This window comes from Falco naumanni, chromosome 9, assembly GCF_017639655.2.
Source record: "Falco naumanni isolate bFalNau1 chromosome 9, bFalNau1.pat, whole genome shotgun sequence".
Taxonomy (NCBI): domain Eukaryota; kingdom Metazoa; phylum Chordata; class Aves; order Falconiformes; family Falconidae; genus Falco; species Falco naumanni.
The window spans coordinates 30,141,342-30,164,708 of record NC_054062.1 but is presented as its reverse complement, the minus strand read 5'-3'; the positions used below and the strand labels follow the sequence as shown (position 1 = coordinate 30,164,708).

General features: G+C 43.9%; 1 protein-coding gene across 5 annotated transcripts in view; it reads right to left on the bottom strand.

The window, feature by feature from the left end:
* Positions 1-950: 950 nt before the first annotated feature.
* Positions 951-23,367, bottom strand: part of LOC121094131 (WASH complex subunit 2A-like) — a 43,076-nt gene continuing 20,659 nt past the window's right edge. For 3 of the 5 annotated variants that reach the window (XM_040607335.1, XM_040607338.1, XM_040607336.1), the window contains 11 exons: positions 22,835-22,946; positions 21,788-21,970; positions 20,563-20,745; positions 18,082-18,210; positions 17,793-17,888; positions 16,599-16,718; positions 14,948-15,010; positions 11,215-11,427; positions 8,289-8,900; positions 7,515-7,689; positions 2,040-2,515 (listed from right to left, as the gene is read on the bottom strand). In XM_040607335.1, coding sequence (XP_040463269.1) covers positions 2,379-2,515; positions 7,515-7,689; positions 8,289-8,900; positions 11,215-11,427; positions 14,948-15,010; positions 16,599-16,718; positions 17,793-17,888; positions 18,082-18,210; positions 20,563-20,745; positions 21,788-21,970; positions 22,835-22,946 — 2,023 coding nt within the window. In that variant the 3' untranslated portion in view covers positions 2,040-2,378. Of the gene's footprint in view, positions 1,396-2,039; positions 2,516-7,514; positions 7,690-8,288; positions 8,901-11,214; positions 11,428-14,947; positions 15,011-16,598; positions 16,719-17,792; positions 17,889-18,081; positions 18,211-20,562; positions 20,746-21,787; positions 21,971-22,834; positions 22,947-23,367 lie in introns of those variants that run through there. The other 2 variants (XR_005829761.1, XM_040607339.1) reach the window with 2 other exon arrangements.

The following is a 23,367-nucleotide window of genomic DNA, read 5'->3' as shown; positions in this document are numbered from 1 at the left end:
CTGCGTCAGGCGGCCAGGCCGGGCTCCGGGAGCAGTGTTTCCCTCAGGCCATCGCAGCCTTCCAGCAAAATAGTAGAGAAAACAAGCTTAGCTAATTACATTAACCGCTTTACTTTCCATTTAGGTTTTAAATTATGCAAGACCTACCCTGACTCTAGCTGTTAGGTTTCATGCCCAGTCAGAAGGCTCAGGACAAATGCCGTGGTTTTCCACATGCACACAGCAGGAAAGGAGTGCTCTGACAGAGCGGTAAGTGAGGCCGGGGCGCTGTAACACTGGGCCTCTAGCTGCCCCCTTCTCAGAAATACAGCCGTGGTTTATTAAATTTGCAGGAAGACAACCCAAAACTCAGTTAAAGAAGTTACCACTCAGACCAAGCCCTCCCCAAAAGATCAGGATTCATGGTCTGTCCCCAGGCCTCTGAGGACCACACATTTTAATAGGAGGAAGAGACACTCCCTGTGCCAGCTCATAAAGACTTGGCTGGGGGTGGTGTGTGTGTGTGTGTGTGTAATGCTTTGATCCACATCACGGTGCAAGTTTCTGTCAAGAGCTATTCTCTACCTAGCTTTCACGTTCAAGGCAGGACCTTTTTCTTCTTCAAGAGATTTTGGCCCCCAGGGTTCTCACCTTGTGAACAGCACTCTTTGCAATGCTAAATACAAGTTATTAACGTGAAGGGCCAAGAAGAAAAGAGGATGCAGAAAAGAAATAGAATTCACTATTTTTCCCTCTTTCTCCCAGTATGTCTTTGAAGCCCTCCTAAGCACAGGAGTAAAGAAGCAGTCCAAATCATGTATGAAGCATATGCAGCAGATGTAATGCCTATAAATAAAGCGCAAGTGCTCTCACTGTAGACACCCATTTGCAAATAGCTCCCACATTCTTTTCGAAGCTGCTACTCCCAGCTAACCCCCCGACTTAACATGAATCATTGCCAAGCCCACCTATAGTACAAACCAATATATGGTATTTCTTTATCCCTTCCAACCTTTCCTTCTGCTTTACCCCCATTAGTGCTAGATGCTTTGGCTATAGTATTTACTGTGTCTGATGAAGTAAATCCAACTTGAGAAACAAGAGACTGGGAGCATATGTCTCAGAACAAGGGCTTCAGTGAAAGTAGGAACTGCTCTCAAAGAAGCTCTCTAAGCACATACTTTAAATTCACAGAGAGCAGAACAGTTTTCAGAGTTGAAGATAAAGTAGTCCATCAATAAAACCAGATGTGCTGCTGTTATAATAAAGTCAGAATTGCAGGCAGTTACTGGTAAAATAAGAAATATTTGATCCTTCTGCATTTATGCATTTGCTCTGCTTATATGCATGCAGGACAGCAAGTGTCAACCACTGGGTATCAAGTACGGTTAATGGCATCAGTTCCAGAAGGGCAATCTATAAAATACAGGAAGCAAGAAGGTTAAGCCAAATGCATCAGTTTAAAGGGATACCACAGAATAACAACCTTCTGTAAACAGCCTACAGTGTGTTAGGGGTAAGAAAGGGAAGCACACAGCAAGCCTTTCCGCACAGGCAAGTCTCTGCACCAAGGTATGCATACAGGCTTCTTAACCTTGAAGTGATCAAGCATGCTCAGTACAGACAGACTTCTCGGAAAGCATTATTTGCAAAACTTTGGTAAATCCAAGCAGGTGAAAAACCTCATTTAATGGCTTACAATTTGAACAGAAGACAATGTTAGGTTTCTGTTGTTTTCATGGAGTGCTAGGGCTCATCTGTAGCACACTGTTTCTGGCACAGAAGTGTTAACTACTGTTATTTTTATAGACCACATTAGCTCCCAATAGGAAATACCTTGTGTCTCTACTTGGTGTCAAGCCCTGTGCTAAGATTTAACTGCTTGATTACATAAGAGGAGAAGCTGTACCTGATAACAGAACCCAGCCTTATCCTAATATTGCTCTGTAGACTGGAGCTGACCCAGACAAGGCATGGTAGTGGTTTCGGTTGTTTTCAAGTCATGATGCAGGTGTCACTTAGCAAGCATTAAAGAGGAAAGTAACACATACAGACAGATCTGGTTTAACAAACTCCGTTTACTATTTATCAATTATTTTCTCTATAGATCTGTTCAATAAAACAAACTATACTTTGTATAACAGATTACTTCATTGCATGTATTGCACAGGCTATATTCATCTGGGCACCATGGAAACAAGATAGCAGGAGGTTACTGTCTTTTTTAAAAAATATATCATTTAGCACAATTAGACAAGATAATACTAACCATTTTAAATGGGTAATCTTTTAAATATCCACAGCCATCTCATTTCAGCTGTAACGGATTAGAGAATCCACAGCATTAGTGCTGGACAGGGCAAAAGGAAGGCTTCCTCTCTGCAACACGCTCCCCTTTGCTACTGGCCTCCAAAGGCATTCAGTGGGTCATCAAATGTGCTCAGTGTCTTGCTTTCAGATTTTGCTTCTGAGCCTGCTTGGGAAGATCTGCTTTTGGGAGTGGGTATCTTGACCTGGCTGCTAGAAAAGATGTCATCTAAAGGAAAAAAAAAAGAAAAAAAAAAAAGATAGATTTTAATGTGAAGTGACTGCCAAACACAAGTAACATTGTACATTAAGAGTCTCCAGCACACAGCAGTGACTGCCAAGGACATTCTGTGATAAACAAATGCTTTCCTGCTGCTTGTGATTCTAGATGCATTTGTAAGGACATACGTGGGAGCTGTTAGCTGTAAGTCAAATTAAGTATTTTTTTCCTTCTCAGTAGAGCAGCATAATCCTTGTATTTTATAACATGTTCAGCTCTCACAGACATTTGAGAAGTACTAGTAAATTAAACCTCCACAATAAATGTCTGCTGGAAACACAACACAACAGAGAGGAAACAGCCTAGGAGGTTCCTGGAGCGTGCGGAAGATAACTTCCTGACACAGCTGGGCAGTGAGCCGGCCAGGGGAGATGCCCCACTGGACCTGCTGTTAACAGACGGGGAAGGACTGGTGGGTGGTGCAGTGGTCAGAGGACATCTCGGGCATAGTGATCACGAGATTACAAGAGTTTTCAGCTCTCAGAGAAGTAAGGAGGGGGATCTGCAGAACCGCTACCTTGGCCTTCCAGAGGGCCAGCTTTGGCCTGCTTAACAGCCTGGTTGGCAGAGTTCCTTGGGAGATAGTTCTGAAGGGCCAAGGGGCCCAGGCAGGCTGGGCATTCTTCAAGAGGGAAGTCTTAAAGGCGCAGGAGCAGGCTGTCCCCATGTGCCCAAAGACACTGCCGGCTGGCCTGGCTGGACAGAGCTTTGGCTGGAACTCGGGGAGAAAGGAGAGTCTGCCACCTTTGGAGGAAGGGGCAGGCCCCTCTGGAGGACTCTAAGGATGTTGTGAGGTTATGCAGGGCGCAGATCAGAGAGGCGAAAGCCCAGCTAGAGCTCAGGCCGGCTGCTGCCGTAACAGATAACAAAAAACATTTTTACAAACGCATTGGAATCAAAAGGAGGGCCAAGGAGAATCTGCACCCTGTATTGGATGCAGCAGGGAACACTGCCACAAAAGACGAGGAAAAGGCTGAGGTACTTCACACTTTCTGTGCCTCAGTCTTTACCAGTAAGACCAGCTTCCCTCTGGGAACTCAGCCTCCTGAGCTGGAAGATGGGGATGAGGAGGAGCACAATGAAGTCCCCACAGTCCAGGAGGAAACGGTCAGTGACCTGCTGCTCCACTTAAATGGGCACAAGTCTATGGGGCCAGACGGGATCTGCCCAAGGACACTGAGGGAGCTGGCAGAGGAGCTCCCCAAGCCGCTCTCCATCCTTTATCAACAGTCCTGGCTAACTGGGGAGGTCCCGGAAGACTGGACATCAGCCAATGTGACACCCATCTACAGAAAGGGCAGGAAGGAGGATCTGGGGAACTACAGGCCTGTCAGCCTGACCTCGGTGCTAGGGAAGGTGATGGAGCAGATTGTTCTGAGCATCATCACGTGGCACGTGCAGGACAACTGAGGGATCAGGCCCAGCCAGTATGGGTTTGTGAAAGGCAGGTCCTTGACGAACCTGATCTCCTTCTACAACACGATGACCTGCCTGGGGGATGAGGGGAAGGCTGTGGATGCTGTCTACCTGGACCTTAGTAAAGCCTTTGACACCATCTCCTACAGCATTCTCCTGGAGAAACTGGCTGCTCATGGCTTGGACAGGTGTGCTCTGTGCTGGGTAAAAAGCTGGTTGAATGGCTGATCCCAAAGAGTGGTAGTAGATGGAGTTACACCCAAGAGCTACCTGAAAGGGGCTGTAGGCAGGTGGGGGTCAGCCTCTTCTCCCAGATAACAAGGGACAGACAGGAGGAAATGGCCTCAAGTTACCCCTGGGGACATTTGCATTATATATCAGGAAAAATTTCTTTGCTGAAAGGGTGATCAAGCATTGGAACAGGCTGCCCAGGGATGTAGTGGAATCACCATCCTTGGAGGTTTTTAAAAAATGCGTAGATGCAGTGCTTAGGGACATGGTTTACTGCTGGACTTGGCAATGCTGGGTTAACAGGTTAGACTTCATGATCATCTCAAAGGTGTTTTCCTAAATGACTCTATGATTCTATGAAATTCCATTGTGCAAGTGCCAGATAACATCCTTCATAACACCCGGATAACGTTCTTATCTAGATTGTTAGTACCTGAGGAACCTGAAAGATCCAAGGGCTGTGGGGCTGTTGCAAAAAGAATAAATCCGAAGAGGAAAAGATGGCACTTGCTATGCAACATCCACTAGTCATCAGTCTTTAATCTACAGCTCAGTGACGAACACAGCATAAATCACTTCACTTGAGAACAGAGCACAGCTAAGATGCAATGAGGCAGAGAGCTACAACCTCCATCCTGCTGAATATTCAAAAAGTATGTCTACACTCCTGAATCAAGATCTCTCACCACCTTCCTCAATACAAGCATTTTTGTTATGAATAACTAGAACCATGAAGTGGAAAAATATCACGTTGCTATTAACACAGAGCCCTCCCCTGAAGGATAACAACAGGTAGAAATTAAACCCTCCAACCTGGATACCCTGTACCAGCAGCAGAGCTCACACACCTGCACTTCTTGCTGTAACTAGTGTGAAGTGTAACTAGTTTAGGACTGTGCTCACGGAAAGAGAAAGAGCTGCTACCATACACGTGCTCAAGTGTTGCCCTGAGGCTTCCTGGGCACACACACAGTGTATCTCTTCATAGGAAGAGAAGACTCTTCACAGGAAGAACATTGAGGTTTTAACTTCAGGATACTCAGATTATGCAGTTGGATTATGAAGGAATAAAAGAATACATTTGCAAGGCTGAAATATATGGCTCATTAGTGATTCACAAGGCCTGTATAAGTAGCACATAACTAGTCTTGAATCCCTATTAAGAAAACACAGGTCTTATACAGAGGTTAATAGCCATTTACTAGTCCTGAGTATAAAAACTAGTATTTCACCCTTCACCATATATCCTAACCTTGAGCAGAGGCTAAGCACGAAGTGGCTTATCACAACATGCTTGCCTTTCACTTCTCGCTACTTCTTCCACTCCAGCACGTGTCTGCTACTGTGCTGATCATAGGGATTACACAGGAATAATCCAGTACAACATTTCATCACAACAGCAGTTTAGAAAGGCAGTAAAACAGAGTAATCCCCTACTGGCATCACTCCAAAGCAAGAAGCTACCACATGGATTATCTTCAGCAGAGCAGTACAGTGAGTGCCATAAGCAGTAGAGGTATCACTCCCAGTTTATAACAAGGCTTAAAGAATAGGAAAGTTTTGGCCATGGAGAACAGTATTTGTCAAAGCTCAGTCACCATTTTGCAGACAGGCAGAGGTGACCAAGATGTTTGTGTCATCAGCTGTACGGTCACTGAGGAGGCTAGGATAAAGACCTAGCTAAAGGGTTTTTTCTAATACTGCCACCACATGCCTAACACAAATACAGTAGTGTCTAGAAGCTGTGGTAGGACAAGGGAAAGCAGCCTGCAGCCTCCACTCCCCCAAGACTGCACCCACTTACTGTTTTATTTACAGCAGAAAGGATGTCCTAAGGCAACAGTATACAGCCCTGATAAAGTCCTATTATGATCACTTAAGGCGACCCTTAACCTGAAGCATAGGCAAATGCCAGTTCTACTGCTCTACTGCCAGCAGGGCATCCTCCACCTTCAGGCATCTTCCCTACACTCCTGTTGGTGTTCTGGAGCTCTGTTGCTTTAGGCACTAAGAAGCTGCACACCTATGACTGCACCACAAAACAATCAACACTCTAGAGGCAGATGAAGTCTATCAGATACAGGGTGCTGTAGGTATCACAATCAGATGTGTGACATAAACCAACAAGCTCTAGCACCAGAGTAGATGTTAAAAGTGGAAGTGCAAATGACAGGTTCTGTTGTGGCTAATTTTCAACGATATTTTCAAGTGGCACTCTACAACTGTTTTATTCAACATGAGGTCTGGATTTTTGTGCTGAAATATTTGGAAGGGGTAGCTCTTTGGGAAATTATTTTGTTTGCCATAGGCTACATGAAAAAATTAAATTATTAAAATAAGATATTTTAATCATCCAATACATTATTTCAAATACTTTGCCTGCAAACATTTAAGTCTTATTTTTTTATATCAGTTGAGAAAGTTTTGAAATCTTGAGATGTTCATTCCCCGGTAAGGTTTCTAACACAGTTACAGACTTCAACCAGGTCATTCCATCAGGCTGGAATGCTTAACAGCAGTCCAAGCAAAACAGTGATAAGTCAGATTCAATTTGAATAGGTTGGAAAGAATGAAGACTGACAAGAATCAAAGCTAGAGAAGGGAACTTTTGTCTTAGAGGAAAAGAAATACTTGCAATCCCAAAGAAGAGCTATAAACATGAAGAGCCTGAGAACAGACAGACACAGGTGGAGATCAAACGACTTTCAATACCTCCACTGATGAAGATCAGGAAAAGAGCATGCTTTGCATCATTTCAAATTGCTATATGCTGCTTTTTCAACAAATTATACAAGATAAACTTTTGGTCTCAGGTGTAGTATTTGTAAATTGTTCTGGGTATACTTGGATGTAAACAAAATCTTAGAGGCTCCAAGGCCGTCAACATGATAGTGAAGGTGGGGCAGGAAGAGATGCTAACTTCTTCATATCAATGATTCACCTAAAGGTACGATACAAAAAGCTGTGTAGATTGAAATGCAGAATGTATCTCAGAGCCATAACAACATGAGATTAATCTCTTACTCCAGACAAAAATTTTTCTCATTCCCACAGGTGAGAAAATCCCTACAGGAATTAAACTATTTCTTCTCTCAGAATTTAATACACTCTACTAAGCCATGTAAATGCTGTGCTAGTTCTACAAATCTAAGAAGTTCACATCCAAGGTTAAAATCCAAAGATGACCAGGGATTTCAGAGCAGTTGAAAAGTTCAAAGAAAGCAAAGGGTTCTAAAACATCTCCAATGAATGCAGCTCAGGACAGTATTACGAGATTAGCAGCAAGTCATTAGACACTCACCCATATCATCATCAAATATAGATTTTTGTTCCACCTTTTTCTTGGTCTTCTTTTCTTTCGGTTTTACGGTGAGATCCGCAAAAATATCAATGTTATCATCAAACAGGTTAGTCTCTGGCATTTTCTCTTTTGCTTTGTTCATTGGTTTAATTGCCTCAGTAGCAAATATATCATCCTTGGAGCAAAGCACAGAGAGATCATCAATACACAACACACTTCAAGAGAATAGTCACGATTTGTACGCAACAACTGAGATGTTAAATTCAACTGACAGCCTTGCACTTCTCAAACCTGAGAAGTTTGAGTCCCTTCTCATGGAGGACTTGGCAGAAGTGCCATAATGTGGGATTATGCACAGGTCAAGCACAGCACACAGATGCTTCCATCAGCTGCCCAGACTGACAACTCTATTCCTTTTTTTAAAAAAAAAATTTTTAAGAGAGTTATTTGAGCTGCTGTCCGCTGAACAGACTGCTAATATCCAAATACTTTATTACTCTGATAATCATAGGTATGTTGTCACAGCACAGTAAGTGACATGCTTGCTCCGTGTTAAGGCTCCACCTTTTCATCCACTCTTGCTATTAAGGGGGTGAACAACCAAAGATGGGGTTTCTATTGCCCAGTAATAGAGCATGATTGGCAGTTTACTTCCCTACCTATCCTGCACACCCCATCTTATTCAGCAGCCTCCAATAAGTTTGTGTTTAAGTAAAGGGGTCTGCATAAGGCCCAGGGGATCAAAAAGGCCAAGTTGGCAGGCTCAACCATTACCTCAAAGATATCTTGGGCGCTAGGGTCAACAGCTTGCCGGACAACAGATTTCAAATCCTTTTTTCCAGTTTTCTGACAGGTGAAGATAGAGTCTTCCTCTTCCTCCAGAAAAGGTATAGGGCTGCTTTTTGTTGAAGATTTTTGCTGTACAGGCTGGAAGAGATCATTGCTGTCCTGATCACTCAGAACAGACAGATCAGACTTTTTTTCCCTGCCCTTGATGAGTTTGTTAGCTACGCTGTCTGGCATTCCCTCCTTTAACTTTGATTGTGCAGCTGGTTTGGATGCTGAGCTGCTTGCAAAAAAGTCTTCTGATTCAAACAGATCATCCCCTTGGTCCATGGATTCTGGAGGAAGGAGTTTGTTTGTCCCAGCATACAAAACACTGCCATGAGCTGGTAGTGACACGCCAGAGAGAAAGCCATTTTCCTTGGAGTCTGCTTCAGTACTAAGAGGCTCCTTTATGTTCACTACTGCTGACATCTGTTTTGGTAGAGAGAACTGTGATTCTTTAGAACTGTCTATCTCCTCACCCTCTTCAGACTCTTGGGCAGCTAGACGGCGGGCCATTCTGCTAGGAGGTCTTCGTTTTCCTGTAACCTTGATCCTGGTCTGCAAGAAAGGAGTAAAAGCAGAGTAGGGTTATACAGAAGGAAAAAGAACCATCCACACTGCACAGAAGACAGGTTAGGATTCCTGTTGTTTCCTCCTAGCACTTTGCTTTCACAACACTGCAATTAACACGCATCACCCATTTCACTAACACACATCACACTAAAACTCAATTACGTGCAAGTTCTGCTCACAGCTCTGGTTTAAGTTACTTAAACAGCTACATGTACATTTAAACAAATGCTCAGTTGGGAATCTTCAGCAAGGAATGCTGAGACAACACTGATTTATGTCATAAGGAGAAATAGCAGGAACCACTCATCATCAGCTGCTTAGCATCATCCATTCTCCCCATTTTTCAGAAAGAGGAAAGACAGACAAGTGGGACATTTAAGCTCGGAGTAGTTTGCAGCAAGGTTCAGAAAAATAACCCAGTGCTTTTGATTTGCTGTCCCCTGTTCATTCCGCAGCAGGTGGAATTGTGGTACAAAAGCAACAGTACTTGCATGTAGAGTCTCACAATACAGGTCAGCAAGCCACTCTAGCCCCTCGGCTTTAGGTAATACCTTAGTCAGACAGCTTGCTAATCCAGGGGCTTCTGTGCAGTTAGTCTGTCCAAGCCATGACTAATTATGTTTTCCATTTAATTTCATTTTATGTATAGCCTTCTGCAGTTCATTCTTCTGCTGCTTTGAAAGAAGCCCCCCTGCAAGCTTCCATTATAGCCTCTACCATATCACATATGGACAGGAGTATTCACATAGGTAGGAAAACAGACCAGTACAACCTCCTCTTCCCTTTTGTTAATTGCAGTGTTGGAGTAGAAAGACAATCTGGATGGATATGCTGTAACACAGCTTAAAGGAGCCACGTGCTTTTGTCAGAATCATTGCAGAAACACATCTGCCTTCAGAGTGTGGGGCTGTATTAATCAGAGCATGGCTGAAAAACACAAAAATTATGATGGGAGATGCACTTGAAAAAATCTGACCCCTGCTCCATGCACTGTTGTTTGAAAGGACAGCCAGAATGGTGGACAGGTTGCTTTGTTCAACCCTTTGGAAAAAAATGCATTTGGCTGCATACATTCACAGCTTAAACTCAAACTTGAAAGGCTGAAGAATCACATACCAGAAGTAAAGCATGTAACCAGAGCCACAAAAAAAATCACTGTATAGTTACTGAGATACCTCTCAAATTAATTCTGTAAACAAACATGCATCATCACTATGCTAAAGTCAACATTTGAGGTTTACCATATGCAGCTATGTGAGATCTACTCTTCTGCAAGCTTATCTATTTAAAAGTATCACGATAGAGGTGTTTGTCTGTTGTGCAGGACATGCTGGTATTAGAAACAACTATGCCTACATGGTAACGCATTAGTTTGATGTACAAGCTTTAAAGCCATTTGACACTAAGGGGTCATGTCAGCTATTGTGGTGACAGCTGCTGCACCTTCCCAAGTCATCTCTGCTACTCATCGAGTAATTAACAGTCCCAGCAGCATTAAGGAAGGAAAGAATCAAAGTTAGGATACTGAGTTATCTTATTCAAACAGCTGCTGTCAGGAAACCCGAGATTTATAAAATCAAAAGCAACCAGACCAAATCTTAACTACATGGCTCAAGCTTGCTTTTTTTTTTTTTTAAGAACCCCTAAATCTTTAATTAGAATATGCCTTTTGCAGTCCATAAAGTAAAAGGTATAAACAAAAATAAGTGACTCAGGAGGCAGAGATCTACCATATCAAAAGCTGTAACACTTTTTTTGTTGTTTTCTGTGGGATTTTTCATTAAAAACAGTTTTTATTTGAAAAAGAATTGATATTGAAAGTTCAGGATAACATGACACTTTTATCCACTGAGGAGGTAAAGGTCAAGCTACAGCACTAATGCATTCTTGATATCTTGCCACAGCAATTGTCCATAACATACTTTGTACTTAGTTTAGAGAGACGCCTTTTTTATGGTTTTCAGGTTGGCATCTCCTGGGACATCAGGACAAGATGTTATGCTATAAAGTACCTTTAACCTATAGAGAAAAACACTGTATTTGGGGAACGTACATGTGTACCTTAAAAAGGCACAGAATTAGGCATATGCATAAGGCCCTTATAGAGCTAAGAATGTAGGAGGCTTGACTTTCTCTTCAGTGGTCCACTGAAGAGAGAGATGAGATGAGATTTTCACACCTCCATTTAGATTCAGATAGGCCACGCTTAGCAGAACATGCATACCAAAACACAAATTCCAGCATGAGGACAGACTGTGGCTTTAATCCCCCTTTCCATTTTCCTAAATATCAAGGTTACCTTATTGGCACTGTGCAAAGTATCCGCTTGCATAGGCTGATCAAAGCTAACACCTAGTTCTTCATTGTTTCCTGAAGCAGAGAAGGCTTCGCTGTTCTGTACATCCTTGGGCTCGTGTAAAGGAGTATCCAGAACTGGTAAGGAGGACTTCACATTAGAGACCTTGGGCATCGCACCAGGTAGTAAGGCTGCAGGGTTAATAGCTAAATTAGCCTATAAAACAATAGAAAACAAAAGCATACACACAAGAAGAGATCACATTAATAACTCTAAGTGCAAGCATGGCCCCAGAGAATGAGCAAGCACTAGCGTATGTGGGTATTCAAGTTCTACTTCTACAAGTGCCTGGCCTTTCTTACACCTATGCACTTCTGCATCACCCACATCCTCCGTCTCACTAAGCCTGTGGAGGGCTCAACACTTATTCTGTATAAGAGCTTCAGGAACAGCATGGCTACGTTATGTTGAACTAGACGCCTATGTAGCTCAGTATCCTTTCTGAGGACAACAATGGTTCTGACATTAATTCCCACATTCTGACATGGTTCCCACAAAAGTCGGACTCTGCTTTAGTTTCCACTCTCCCGCATTACAACCAGGAACAGACAGGAAGCTTTAGCAGCTATAGACACCCACGAGCAAGGTCTGTGTGGAGACACTGTTCCAGCAGTACACACTGACTCCTGTAAATAGAAACTTCTGCTTGTAGTGGGTGACTCCCTGTTAGGGGCCACCGAGATACCCATCTGCTGGCCTGACAGGGAGTCACACGAGGTATGCTGCCTTCCAGGAGCCAAGGTCCAAGAGGGTACTACAACTTGTCAAGAGCACAGCCTGCTATCCTCCCGTACTCTTTCACACGGGCACAAATGACACTGCAAGCCAGAACCTGGGCAGAATCAAGGAAGATTATAAAACCCTGGGGCCACAGGTGAAACATTTTGGTGCCCAAGTTATTTTCTCTTACATTTTACCAGTAAGAGGAAAGGGTGCATCCAGAAATAGATTTATACTGCACATCAACTTATGGCTTCACAGCTGGTGCTGTCATGAGGGATTTGGCTTCTGCAACAATGTGACATTCTTTGACTAGACCCTGTTAGGGTGGGATGGGACCCATCTGTCTAGAAGCAGCAAGGGAATCTTTGGCAGCAGACTGGACAGTTTGGTGGGATGGGCTTTAAACTGAAGGACTTGGTGTGGGTTGGGGTCCAAGGTGGCAATGCTCACACCATCACATCCCACTGGGGAATAAGCCAGGCCAACCAGAGCAGCGATGCATGTTCCCTTGCTGCCTCCCAAGATGAGTACAGAAGGCCAGCCACCTCAAGGGTGTGCGTGGCCATGGTGGATCCTCTTGCAGCCCTCCTGGGAAACCTGTGTGCTCTGAAGTGCCTGTACACCCACGCACGCAGCACGGGGAATACACAGGAAGAATGAGAGAACAGTGTGCGGTGGCAGGGCCATGATCTCATTGCAGTTATGGGGACATGGTGGGGTAGCCCACATCACTGGAATGCTGTCATGGGTGACCATGTACTTTTTAGGAACGCCCATTTGGAATTAAATCTGGTGAGGGAGGTCAAGGACGACAAGAAGGGTTTCTTCAAATACATCAGCAGGAAAATGATGACTTGGGAAAACGTGGGCCTGCTGCTGAATGAGGTGGGTGCCCTGGGGACAAAGGACACAGAGGAGGTGGAGTTACTGAATGCTGCCTTTGCTTCAGTCCTCGCTGCTGAGGCTGGCCCTCTGGTTTCCCAGACCCTGGAAGCAAGAGAAGAAGCCTGGAGAAAGACAGACTTTCCCTTGGTCAAGGAGGATCATTTTGAGATCACTTGAGCAAACCTGACACCCACAAATCCATGGGGCCCGATGGGATGCACCCCTGAGTGCTGAGGGAGCCGGCAGGTGTTGTTGCCAAGCCACTCTCCATCATCTTTGAAAGGGCGTGGAGAACAGGAGAGGTACCTGAGGACTGGAGGAAAGCCAGTGTCACTCCAGTCTTCAAAGAGGGCAAGAAGGAGGACCCAGGAAACTACAGGCTGGTCAGCCTCATCTCCATCCCCGGAAAGGTGATGGAACAGCTCATCTCTAAGCATATGGAGGGGAAGAAGGTCATCAGGACCAGTCAACATGGATTTACCAAAGAGAAAAGGCCTGACCAACCTGATAACCTTCTAGGATGGAATGACTGGCTGGGTAGATGAGGGGACAGCAGTGGATGTTGTCTATCTTGACCTCAGCAAGGCTTTTGACACTGTCTCCCATAACACCCTCACACGTAAACTGAGGAAGTGTGGGTTAGATGAGGAGACAAGTGGGGTGGACTAAGAACTGGCTGATTGTCACAGCTCGGAGGGTTGTGAGCAGCAGCACAGAGCGTAGCTGGAGGCCCGTAGCTAGCGGTGTTCCCCAGGGGTCAGTACTGGGCCCAGTCCTGTTCAACTTACTCATCAGTGACCTGGATGAAGGGACAGAGCTACCCTCAGAGCGTTTGCAGGTGACACAGAGCTGGGAGGAGTGGCTGATACACCAGGAGGCTGCTGCCATCCAGTGAGACCGGGACAGGCTGGAGAGCCGGGCAGAGAGGAACCTGATGAAGTCCAGCAAAGGCAAGTGTAGGGTCTGCACCTGGGGAGGGACAACCCCATGCACCGGTACGGGCTGGGGCTGGCCCGCTGGGAGGCAGCTCTGCAGAGAAGGACCTGGGAGTGCTGGTGGGCAGCAAGTTGCCCACGAGCCAGCAGTGTGCCCTGGTGGCCAAGGCAGCCAGAAGGACCCTGGGGTGCATTAGGAGGAGCGTGGCCGGCAGGTCGAGGGAGGTGATCCTGCCCCTCTGCTCTGCGCTGGGGAGGCTGCAGCTGGAGCGCTGTGTCCAGCGCTGGGCTCCCCAGTCCAAGAGAGACAGGGAACTGCTGGGCAGGGCCCAGCGCAGGGCTGCAAAGGCAGTGAGGGGACCGGGGCATCTCCCTTGTGACGGAAGGCTGGGAGAGCTGGGCCTGCTCAGCCTGGAGAAGGCTGAGAGGGGACCTGCCAATGTCTACAAATATCCTGAGGGCAGGTGCCAAGAGGACGGGGCCAGGCTCTTTTCAGTGGTGCCCAGCGACAGGACAAGGGGCAGCGGGCACAAACTGCAACATGGGAAGCTCCTTCTGAATATGGGGAAGAACGTCTTCACTTTGAGGGTGACAGAGCCCTGTCACAGGCTGCCCAGAGAGGCTGTGGAGCTCCTTCTCTGGGGACATTCAAAACCCGCCTGGATGGGATTCTGTGCAACCTGCTGTAGGTGAACCTGTGTTAGCAGGGGTGTTGGACTACATGATGTCCAGAGGTCCCTTCCAACCCTGATCATTCTGTGATTAAAAGTGATATTGTGATATAGACAGTTATTAGTCATTTCATGTCAGAGAGGGACATAACCAAAAGCCCAAACCCCTAAGAGTCTCCGAACGTACTTAAAATAGTGCTGAGAATAGCAGGTCAAAGAGGAGCCCACCCTCTGCCCCCACACAGAGTAAAAAGTGCTGCTCAGAGTCAGTTCTGAAATGGGAGGGGGAAATAATATTATACATGCAATATAGAAAAAGTAATAGAAAATAGCCCATCTAAAAAAAAAAATAATTGCAAGAGTAAAGTAAAGAAGTAGAAGATTTTGTTTCAGAGAAAGCCATCAGTGAGGCAAGGAAGACTGGTTTTTTTTGAAAGTCAAAATGTCAATAAAGTTAATTACTTGTAGCTTTCCAATCCGAGATGAGGGCTCTTTGGTTTTAATTGGAACAGGACCTGCAAATTTCTGCACAGAATTACAGTGGATTAAACAAGTGGAGAAATTGTTATCAACCAGATTATAGTTTGCATTTTAACACATCTATAGAAAGCTGCTCACCGCTTACCAATTTCTTTTGAAGATATCTTATCATCACATTCTTCTGCCAGAGCTACAGTCACTCAGTTTTCAGCTTCAGTTCCCCACATGCCACAGCCCCATCTTCATTACTACATTTCATTCCACCCTCCTCCTACCCAATTATTATACTTTGCCATAGTAACCCAACTTCCACCTTCTCCAGGTCACACAACACCACTCAAATCAAACTGTTACACCTACCCTCTCTCCTTGCTTATTCTCCCCCCTAAGACCCTCTGAAGCCATGTTGCCCGATCATGATATAACTAACTTTTCTCTTTGTGACTGGCTGTGACAGGGTCATAGGGATGCCAAGGGGGCTGCAAAAATGTACCTCTTGGCCTGCAAGGAAAACAGCTTCAGAGAAGTGAGTGCTCCTCTATAAAAAGCAGACCATTAGTGCCAGAAGTAAGACTAGACTAAAAGAGCAAGAACAGCTGTTTGGTCTGAAGACATGGGTCAATTGTAGGACTCAGGGATGAATATAATCAGGTGCTCTTCCTAGGGCTTGCTCTTTACATGTTTGTAGTCTACATGGTTCTGTGAGCTAGTCTGTACTGCTGTTGGTATGATTGGGCAGTCAGAGCTCCTTCAGCCACACTGAAGTAACTGAGGGTTTGCAAAGGTTTGGACACTGGTTTTGGGGTGTTGATAGCATGACAGAGGAATCCTAGTGTCCAAGGAGATCATTCTTCACTTAAATCATGTGGTATTCAGCTGAACTTGACAGGCTGAGCTCATTCTTAGACCAGGCTGTCAATTGCTACAAAAAAAAGGGAAGATAAGTGTGGTTCTACACTTCAAGGAGTACTTCACCATAAGGGAAGACAGGCTAATTACTAGCCCTACAGATTTGCTTTGTGTTCCTCAGCCCAGGGGAGAAAAAACACCACCCACCCTCTGCAATGAAAAGCAAATCTCTTACAGATGGAAATCCAACAAGCAGCTCTGGTGAGGCACAAGCCAGAAATCAGATCCAGACTGCCTCTCCCAGAGACCCTTGGTTCTGAAAGATTGAGGACAGGAGTAGGAGACATTTTGCTCACCATAAAGTCTCCAAGATAAGATTCTCAACAGCCACAGATTTGTGTTGCATGCCTTGATCTCCTTCCTGAGAAAGTCTACCTGTACTTTAAAGAGCACATTCACTCTTAACAGACACTGGCACTTCAGAAATGAATAAACAACAAACCATTTTCAGTTCAACTGGACCTGATGCATAGTTCTTCACTGCCTTGTACTTTGTCCTTTGAAGTGTGTGGGCAATGAATAAAACACTGTATCAATAGCATTTAGACTTCTTGCTAGTAACAGTGCACCTGCTGATAACCAGAGAGAAGTTTGGCCATGCATTGCCACTCTGCAGCCAGTGAATCCAGGCATTAGTTTTGATCTTTTCAAGACACATACTGAAAACAAAATGATACATCTTTCTCTTTGCATGCTGTTCAAGGCATAAGATTTAAGTACTTGCCTCCGTAGTTACTGCCTTCAGAGCTTCATCTTGTTTGGTACTTAAAGCATTTTCTAGAAGGTTACTGCTCTCCAAGGAAGGACCAGTACTGGTCTTAAGTGTTTTCTTCTCGGCTATTTTCTGAAAGTAATAACAGAACAAGTCAACATGAATTGGCTATAAAGCATGGTCTGCAGATTAAAAAAAAAACAACAAAAAACCACCACCTAAAACAAGCAAAGCTTTTTAAAATCTTGCTTCATCTGAGAAGAGAACTAGCCACATCTTTTGACTCTGCAGTCCATAGCAGGCATTGCCTTTTGGCTCCGCAGTGACAAGGGCCTTCCACTCCTTCATTCCTACCTCAACTTTTGCTGTCTATGTTAATGATAAATGAGAGTTTCAACAAACTTCCAAATGCATACAGATTTCCTCATGCACAGGACAGCAAAGAATATAAAAGGCACAAAGCTAGCTAAGAAACACTGCTATTTTTACGTTTTCAAGCAAACAGGCTCCATATATAACTGCCAAGCACTAATTACTTAAGACCACCCCTTCCACAGTCCTCAAAGGAACTGTTTCCATCAACTATTGCATTTTCTAGCCCAACTTCCAGCTATAGACGTTAAAATAGACTAAAGTAAGAGTTGGCTTCACTTAAAGCCAGATGTTTAGAGTAGCAGCTTAGAATGCGTGTTAGGACTTTGACCTCAGACCACCTGTAATGCAGTCTAGTTCATTACTCCAGCTCCTTGCCCTCTAAAAAGAATCCCATGATTCACAAGTATTCTAATACTGCATTCATTACCTTAAATCAAACCAACCTGCAGAGACTTTAATTAAATAAGTCATAGTGCAAGGCTCATCAGTCAGGTGTGAACTACAGGAAAGCAATATTAGCAAGTTAAACAATAAAACCATTAAAAAGTACAAAATACTAGTCTGATTTCTGCTCAGATGTGCTCTCTTACACCTAAGCCAGTCCAAGTGGTACACAAAACTAAAAAGAATCCAATCCTCTCATCCCAGATTTGGCAGACCTAATGCATCTGTTTGTTCCCTGTGTCTCCAGGGTCACAATGACCATTTCTATCCTCCCCAAAACACTTGAGATGTCACTTCACTTCTTGTGGGAATACATATGGGAAGAATTCCTTCCATATACTTTCCAATGTCTTTTATATAAGCCATTTACAGTAGAGGAACAGATACCGGAAGACTTGTTTTAGTGGTACTGAAGAGATCATCCTCATTGTCATCCCCAAAAAGCCCTCCTCCAGATGATGGCTTGAGGATACGGTTTGCAGGCTAAAGAGACAAAGAATAAAGAAAAGATGTGTCAGATCAAAAGCACATCTCCTCCAGCCCACGATGCCTGAACTGATGTTAGCACTTGGCCCTCCCTGGAAAGCAGTGACTGTTCAAACAAGGAACACCAGTAGGCTGTACACTTCAAAGACTGTTTTTAAATAGCGGGTTCAGAGGAGAACTTTGAACTCACTATTGATTTCTTGGGGCTGGCAAAGAGGTCGACATCCGGATCATTGTCCTTCTGAAGTTTGTGACTGAAGAGGAGCTCTTCATCTTGAAAGACTCCAGTGCTTTTGGGCCAAGTAGTTTTCTCAGAAGCCTGGAACAAGAGAAGAAAGGTCCACACAGTGAGAAACTCCCTCCCCTTAAGGAGTTTATTTACCTAGTGAAAATGCAGGTTGCAATTCACCTGAAGCTACACTGTGACCCTGGTAACAAAAATAAAACTTGAACTGCTAGTTAAATATTTTACTTTGACCAAATTTGTGAAACTTACTATGTAAGTATTTGTATTCACAGTTCAATTTCATGAGAAGACATTAACCAAAATGTATCTGTCTGCTGACCTGAGATCCTGCCGCTACTATTTACTTGTAAAGCTTCCTTAGAAGGAAGAAAAAAAAATTCAGTATGTTACCATGAGTGTGCAGTAAGGTTTATATTTCAGTAGTAAGGTTTATATTTCAGTAAGACTTTAATGCCTTGAATTTTTCAGCTGAGGGTGCAGGTCACAGAAGTGAGAGGAAGAGAATTTGGTTAATTATCTTTCTAAGGTACCTTTTTAAAAGAAGAATAAAATAATAAAACCCCAAACCTAAAGCTGAAGGCCTGTAAAGCTGTTACTGTCGCTAGATTCTCTATTCTCCTCCCACTAAAGCAACCGCACCCCCACAATGAAGAACAGAACATACTGTCTGCCTTTGGCAAAGGCTTGTACTTTCCAATTTGCTGGTGGTGGGGAAGATTGACAGTCAAACATATCAACTTATCAGCCCTCCATTATCTGGCAAACCAACCAGTATCAGTTGCTTGGACACCAAAACCAACGTCTTTCTATGATCATGGTCACTGTATGCACCCAGGCTGATTTTCAAAAGGCAAAGGGCCCCACTGAATGTCTAGGTAAAGGCCAGTATCTATGTTTCACCACCCAGCTGTCTCTTCAGGACCTACACAAATGAAAGTATGCCTCTGAAGAGCGTGACTGAACATCCAGTAGCATAACATCAGACTCAACTTCTGAGCAGCAGGAGCAGTAGTCATAAGAACAAAGCTCAGTTCTCCTCTTCTCAGTCCAAGTCTCCAGCAGCCCCAGAGGGCTGCCTTCTAGTTTCCAGTACACTAGTTTTGGTGCATACCTGTCTTAAGATTTCTATTACTGCTCCATTCTCAGCCTCTCTGTGCACCAGCTTTAATTTTATATCAAAAGTCGGGTCACATTTTTAGAGCACTGTAACTGCTGTTTATGCCCAGATAAGGAAAGAAAGCCTAATACACATCTCAAAGTATCCACACATGAAATTCATGCTAAGCCAAGATAAGCAAGGAAAATAGTAGCACCTTTCAGATTTGCCTATCAAAAAGATTAAGTTCCTAAACTACCTATTCCAATTTTTGCATGAATATGCATTTCAGTAAAACACTTAATCACACTTATATGTTGACAGCTGAGTGCTTTGAAGGAAAGATGTGAAAGGATCTGTATCTTCCCAAATTGATAAGACATATGTGGCTTCTTGCAACCATCTCACAATGTGCCCCCCAAAAAACCCCCAAACATAGGATATACTCACAACAAGTAAATAAGCACTCAAGCTAACAATCCATTTCAACTCAGAAGCAGCTATAAACAGGGATTTTACTCCAAGAGACATCTATTTCATTCAGCTCCAGCAACTTCCGAATAAAGTGTGTATAGCCTTTAGGGCTGACAACTTACTTTACATGGTCACACTAAGATGACGAAACTTTGCAGTATACTGTAGTATAGAGTATGTACTTTTTGACATGACTTCAAACTTAAAGAAAAAAATTTGGTGCATCTGCATCAAGTGTGAACAAGAACATTAACATGAATTCAAGGATATTGCTCCTGAAGATTCGAAGTCTACTTCTTGATGGTATATGCTATATCAGGGAAGTGAGACAGCAAGTATATCGCAACTGGAGGCTTTTTAAAAAAAGTGAATGCACATATTGGAAAAATAAAAGTAAATACTGAATTAAGATGACTCTTGCTGAAGCTAAGTTTGCAGGCATATATCCACCGAGCAAACTTCAACAATATAAAGAAAATAAAGGGATAAACCATAGAGCTTCAGAATCTACATCCTTCTACTTCCTAGTACCTCTGACCCTGAGGGGTAAATGTGGAATCAGTTCTATACAGCAGACACCAAGTAGCTGCACTAAAACATCTGTACAGAATTTCTTTTCGTACTAGCATGCAGCAAAATGCTTTCGAGTTAGTGGGATGGAAAACTTTACAGAAGGATTCAGGATCATGGGGAAGAACAATAATAATTTATCACCCAAGAATCTGAAAGTTTAGAAACAGAGAAAGATTAGCCTCCAAGACACAAAGAGAGAGAAGGGTAAAACCAAAACCTTGCCTAGAACAGCAAAGGTAGAAATACTATTTCCTAGTGTTCAAGAACTGCCCTAGACTCACCACACCAATTTCTTTCTGTGCGCTTTTAATGCCGTCATCATCTTCCAGTCTTTCCTCTTCCTCCTCCTCAAACAAGCTTAACACTTTCTTAGCTTGGATCTTGACATCCTTCTCCAGAGCTGGTGGTGATGCTGCAAAGAGATCTGAACTGCTGGTTGGCTCTAAGGATGTTGCTGCAAAAGGCTACACACACATAAAATTAACACATCAGCCTGTTATTTAGTTCAGGTTTGCCCCAAAACCCACAAAGCTTTCTTGGTTAAATGCCAGCAGTGGTCAGAGTTCTGCAGTTTATTACCAAGCAGACAATTACATTCAACTCTTTTTTTTCCTAAACAGACAGAACAGCAACATGCAGATTAGCAAGAGACAGTAGACAAAGAAGAGAACACACTTTATGGCTCCAACGGGAACAGTTTCCTCCCATATTGTATGCTGTAGCACTGATGGTAAGCAGCTTCCTGCACAAGGTTTCCTCTTCATCTGTATGTCGGGCTGCATGTGCACCACATGGCTGCATGAAGCAGCTCTGCCATTCTCTCTAAGGTACCTAGTACATGCCACTTGGGATTCTTTGGAGCGGGCAGCACTACCTGAACCTGGAAAGCACTCAGGAAAGTGCAAAGCATAACTACTCTAGAAATTAATCAGCTGGTAATTCCTGAACAACCACTCAGTAAGACCATGCCCAAGATTAAGTTCTGCTGAAGCTTCTTCAATAATATACTCAATAATACACATCGATACTGTTATCTTAACAGTACTGCCCAGGAGAAATTCACAATGCTGAAAGCCACAGCCTCCAACAGGCGGTAGGTTGAAATGAAGTTACTGAGCTTGAAGCAAAGCCTACATATCAGTATAGCCTATCTTTTAAAGGAAAGCTCTGTTCATGTGAATAAGGATTACCCAACCCACTCTGGAAGAAAAACAAGATTCCCCCTTCTCCCCCCTCAAGCCCACAAAAGCCCCGAAACACCACCAAACAAAAACCCAAACAATTCTCTCATCAGTGTCAGTTGGGAAACAACTTTTAAATGCCATTTAATCAATCTGCTGTTTGACTAACAAGTGATTTTGATAAATGGAGACAGAGTTATTTTCTCTTTGGCAACAGAATAGGCAATTTAGAAAGAGAATTCTGTCCCAGAGCAGCACTGTTAGATTGTGTTATTTTTTAACTGAACATTACCAAACTTCAGAATAACGTAAGAAAATTTCTCACTTTTTCCTCTGTTTTCCGCCCTGCAACATCTTTTCCTCTAGGCACAGGAATTGCTCCAGGCTCTTCTAAACACCACAATGTATCTTCTACCTGGTTAGACTTTGTTGCTCTGTCTGGCATATCTTTTTCCTCTTTTTCTCCTTCGTTAAAGAAAGGTGGTGCTTCTGCTGGTTTTACCTTTGCCTGCAAAATTAAGAACATGTTGGTGACACAGAATTGGTGGGTATATAAGAAGCATACACTGCTGTGGGATAGCAGTCTCAGTTCGCCTGCTGCAGGGACCTAGGACGCTGGCAACATGCTTGATTTCTACTTTCCTCCCATGCAACATTCTGGTTTGTGACTTTTGATTTCTAGTATTACAGGCTCTTGAGTCTGCTTGAGGAGTGCCCAGAAGCAGCTGCAAGCTTAGAGCTGATGGCCTGGGAATCTTGCCTTGTCGGTGCAGTTCCCTGTGACTGCCAGGAGCTAGACAGTGGCTTGCCTGTTTCTTCTCCTATTCCCAAGTCTAATATCTTTATGGACAACCACTTTCCTAGTAAGCAGAAAGGCAAGGAGGCAGAGGGGAGGGGGCAGCACACACACATGTACAGAAACTTTCACTACAGCTGTGTTAAGCTTTTGCAACTCCTGCTCTCAATTCCAAAGCACAAGAGGATAGCACAAGCACCCTCAACAGAGGGCCAGTAAAAAGCCTGTGCACACATCTGAATCGGCTTGGGTTGAGGTCACACAAAAGGGTGAAGCCCTAGCTTCACAGTCAGCAGTAAGCTGTTTGCTCCTTTTAACAGTATTTTCTGGTTGAGAGCTCTCAAAACATCCTCAAAAAGGGCTTTTAGCATAAACCAAACAAATTTAGGGTTAGTGGTCAAGAAAATTTTGAACTCTCTATTAGGCTGATGGTAGTATGAAGTTTTAATCTAACAGTTCATTCTGCCCTGTTCCATCCTCTAAAACAAGTTAGACTTATATTCAGTACTTAACAAGGAAAACAGACTATAAAAAGACTAAGGGTTCCACATTAGTTTTAAAAGAAAGGGGAGGTACCACTGCAGCTTTAGCAGCTGAAGGAAGTAACGTTGATTGGGAGCTGAAGAGAGATTCTCCATTAACAGCATCATCTTCAAACAGCAATGATACCTTCTGTGGCTTTCTTTGGCTGCAGTGAGAGAGAGGAGAAAGTGGAAGATGCAGTGCAAAAGTTTCAGAGGCCATGCACTGCATCTGTTTAAAAGTATCACTTAGGACCACCATCTGCAGCAAGTGGTCCCAGATACAGGACTCTGCTTCCTCGCTGTCTCAATAGTTCTACCACCCTCCCTTCTTGTCTGCACAACTTTCTGCAGAAGTGAAGATAAAACGAGGTCAAAAGGTTTTTATATTGCAGGCATGGAAACTGAGAACCCAGCTCAGTGGTGACAAGGAGAATGATCCACCATAGATACAAAAGGGAAATAAAAGTCCAGCCCTGCCCATTTCCACTCACACCCCACTACTTCCTCCTCAGTAGCAGTAGCAAGGGACAACACCTGCAATATGCCTGGGTCCATTTGGTTTTGAGGGTGCTGCTGGACTGTTCT